This window comes from Babylonia areolata, chromosome 11, assembly GCF_041734735.1.
Source record: "Babylonia areolata isolate BAREFJ2019XMU chromosome 11, ASM4173473v1, whole genome shotgun sequence".
NCBI classification, from domain to species: Eukaryota; Metazoa; Mollusca; class Gastropoda; order Neogastropoda; family Buccinidae; genus Babylonia; species Babylonia areolata.
In genome coordinates this window covers 22,992,959-22,995,458 of record NC_134886.1, presented here as the reverse complement: position 1 = coordinate 22,995,458, position 2,500 = coordinate 22,992,959, and the positions used below count along the sequence as shown (strand labels likewise).

At 44.3% G+C, this 2,500-nt stretch overlaps 2 protein-coding genes across 2 annotated transcripts in view; one reads left to right on the top strand and one right to left on the bottom strand.

Moving 5' to 3' along the window:
- The window catches only part of LOC143287602 (neprilysin-2-like), a 237,601-nt gene that overhangs the window by 106,240 nt on the left and 128,861 nt on the right, over positions 1–2,500 (bottom strand). The gene's annotated exons all lie outside the window — the stretch shown is intronic.
- LOC143287333 (cornifelin homolog) overlaps positions 1,167–2,500 on the top strand; it is a 12,745-nt gene continuing 11,411 nt past the window's right edge. Inside the window, exon 1 of the mRNA XM_076595292.1 lies at positions 1,167–1,878. Coding sequence (XP_076451407.1) covers positions 1,872–1,878 — 7 coding nt within the window. The 5' untranslated portion in view covers positions 1,167–1,871. The remainder of the gene's footprint in view (positions 1,879–2,500) is intronic.

Sequence of the window (2,500 nt, the reverse complement as noted above, 5' to 3'; positions counted from 1 at the left end):
CGTTCTCTGGTGACTATATAAATCTAATCTCATGTTGATATTGATAGTAGCATTATTATTTTTTTTTTTATACTATATTATGTATTTATCTGTTTCCTTTCATTACGTACTGTTTATGAATGTTATTTGATACAAATGATAATATGATTCATCAGCCGTCATGTTGAAAGTGAAGTGCAACGTTGTGAGCACAGGATAAGCTTTAAGCTTGTTGGTGCTCTTTTGTCTTTGTACTGTAATCATGTGTGTTGTTGAACAATTGAAGATTATTCAAAACAGGCGTTATCAACAACAAAACGACGGGTGCAATAACCGAGTGGTTTAAGCGTTGGACATTCAATCTGACCGGGGTCCCGGGTTCGAATCACGGTAACGGCGCCAGGTGGGTAAAGGGTGGAGATTTTTCCGGTCAACATATGTGCAGACCTGCTAGTGCTTGAACCTCCTTCGTGTGTACACGCACGCAGAAGATCAAATACGCACGTTCAAGATCCTGTAACCCATGTCAGTATTCGGTGGGTTATGGAGGCACGAAAATACCCAGCATACATGAACCGCGACAAAGTCATCGACAAGTTGATGTTGGTTGAGTAACAGAAAGAACAGTTTCAGTTTCAGTAGCTCAAGGAGGCGTCACTGCGTTCGGACAAATCCATATACGCTACACCACATCTGCCAAGCAGACGCCTGACCAGCAGCGTAACCCAACGCGCTTAGTCAGGCCTTGAGGGGGAAAAAAAAGAAAAAAGAAAAAAGGTGAATAAATAATAGATAAGCTTACACAAATAAATGAATAAATAATAATGATTTAAAAAAAGTAGTAGTAGTAGTAGTAATAATAATAATAATAAAATAATAACAATAATAAATAATAACAATAATAAATAAATAAATAAATAAAAAAGAAGAAACCCCAGGGGGTGGAGAGTGAGAGTGAGGGGGAGGGGGGCTCGATGGTTACAACCGAACTAGTGTACCGACTGCCAGCCATTCCCACCACCTCCCCACCCCCCAAAAAAACTCTCCTCCACTCAGAGCAACTCGCTCCTTTCCCCCCTTTCCTCCACCCTCCCTTCTCTCCGCCTCCTGCCTGCTAACGGTGTAGCATGCCCATCGCGTTCATCACATGCGTCACAGTCTCCTCTTCTCTCCCTTACTCTCTCTCTCTCTCTCTACACTACTACACTCACAGAGTAGTGTGTGTTTGTGAATGAGGGTGGGGGAGCTCAGGAGAAACCTCCCAACAAACCGCCCTTGCCAATAGATTCTGCTCAGATTGTGCTACCGGGGAAAAAAAAAAAAAAAAAAAAAAAAATCTCACCACGTTTATTTTTGCTTGTCTCGCATTGCCAGTCAGTTTTCGTGGTGGTGCTTGCTAACATTATTGCTGTGTCGTGACTCAGGAGCGTGTGTTTGTTGGGTTTTTTTGGATTTTTTTCTTTTTTTTTAGGGGGGAGAGGGCAGAGAGAGAACTGGCTTTGCCAAAACATTCGTGGTATTTGCAAGGAAGTACTTACTCGCTGCTCTACAGTTCACCAGCTGTTGGGGAAACAAATTCTGGGTGGAACCACGAAAAATGTTGTTGAAGTTTTGTTGTTTAAACCGGCACTGAGAACGACTGAAAGAAAAGTGGTGAGTTCTTGTTGAAAAGCAATCAAGACTTTTATCGGTTTTTAGTAATTCGTTTCGTGGTTTTCTTGTCGGGTTGGTGTTTTACGCTCTGTTGAGGACTGAGGTCGTCAGTGCAGGGGGAAAGAAAGGCTGTGAAACTGAACCTGGTGGAGAACTGGTTGTGTTGACTGCAGGACGATCATTTGCTGTGGAACAGGGCACCGTGGGTTCAATTCTGCGGTGTGAGGAAATCAACAGTTATGAATGGTATGAGACTGTATGTCTGTATGTCTGACTGTCCTAACTGTTTGTCTGTATGTATGTCTGACTGTCTAACTGTCTGTCTGTGTGTATGTCTGTCTGTCTATCTGACTGCCTGATTGACTGGTGTCTCTCTCTTTCCGTATGTCTGCCTGCCTGTCTGTCTGTCTGTATGAATGTATATGTATCTCTCTCTCTCTCTCTCTGAGACACACACACACACACACACACACACACATACACACACAGACATACACACACACACACGCACACACAAACACACACAAACACGCACGCACACACACACACACATGTGAGGTTACGTTTAGTCCTGTAGGTGTATGCGTTTGTGCATGCGTACGTTCGTGTGTGTGTGTGTGTGTGTGTGTGTGTGTGTGTGTGTGTGTGTGTGTGTGTGTGTGTGTGTGCACGCGCGGCGCATACGCGTGTAGCCCTATAACCGACACTTATCGTTTTTGACTCTTTTTCTACACACCTCCCTTTCTGTACTCCTTCTTACCACCACTACCATCATCCCTCTCCTAGCCCTCCCTTTTTCCTCCCCCCCCCCCTACCCCCCCCCCGCCCCCCTCCATCCACATTTCCCGAATTACCAAACATGATTAGG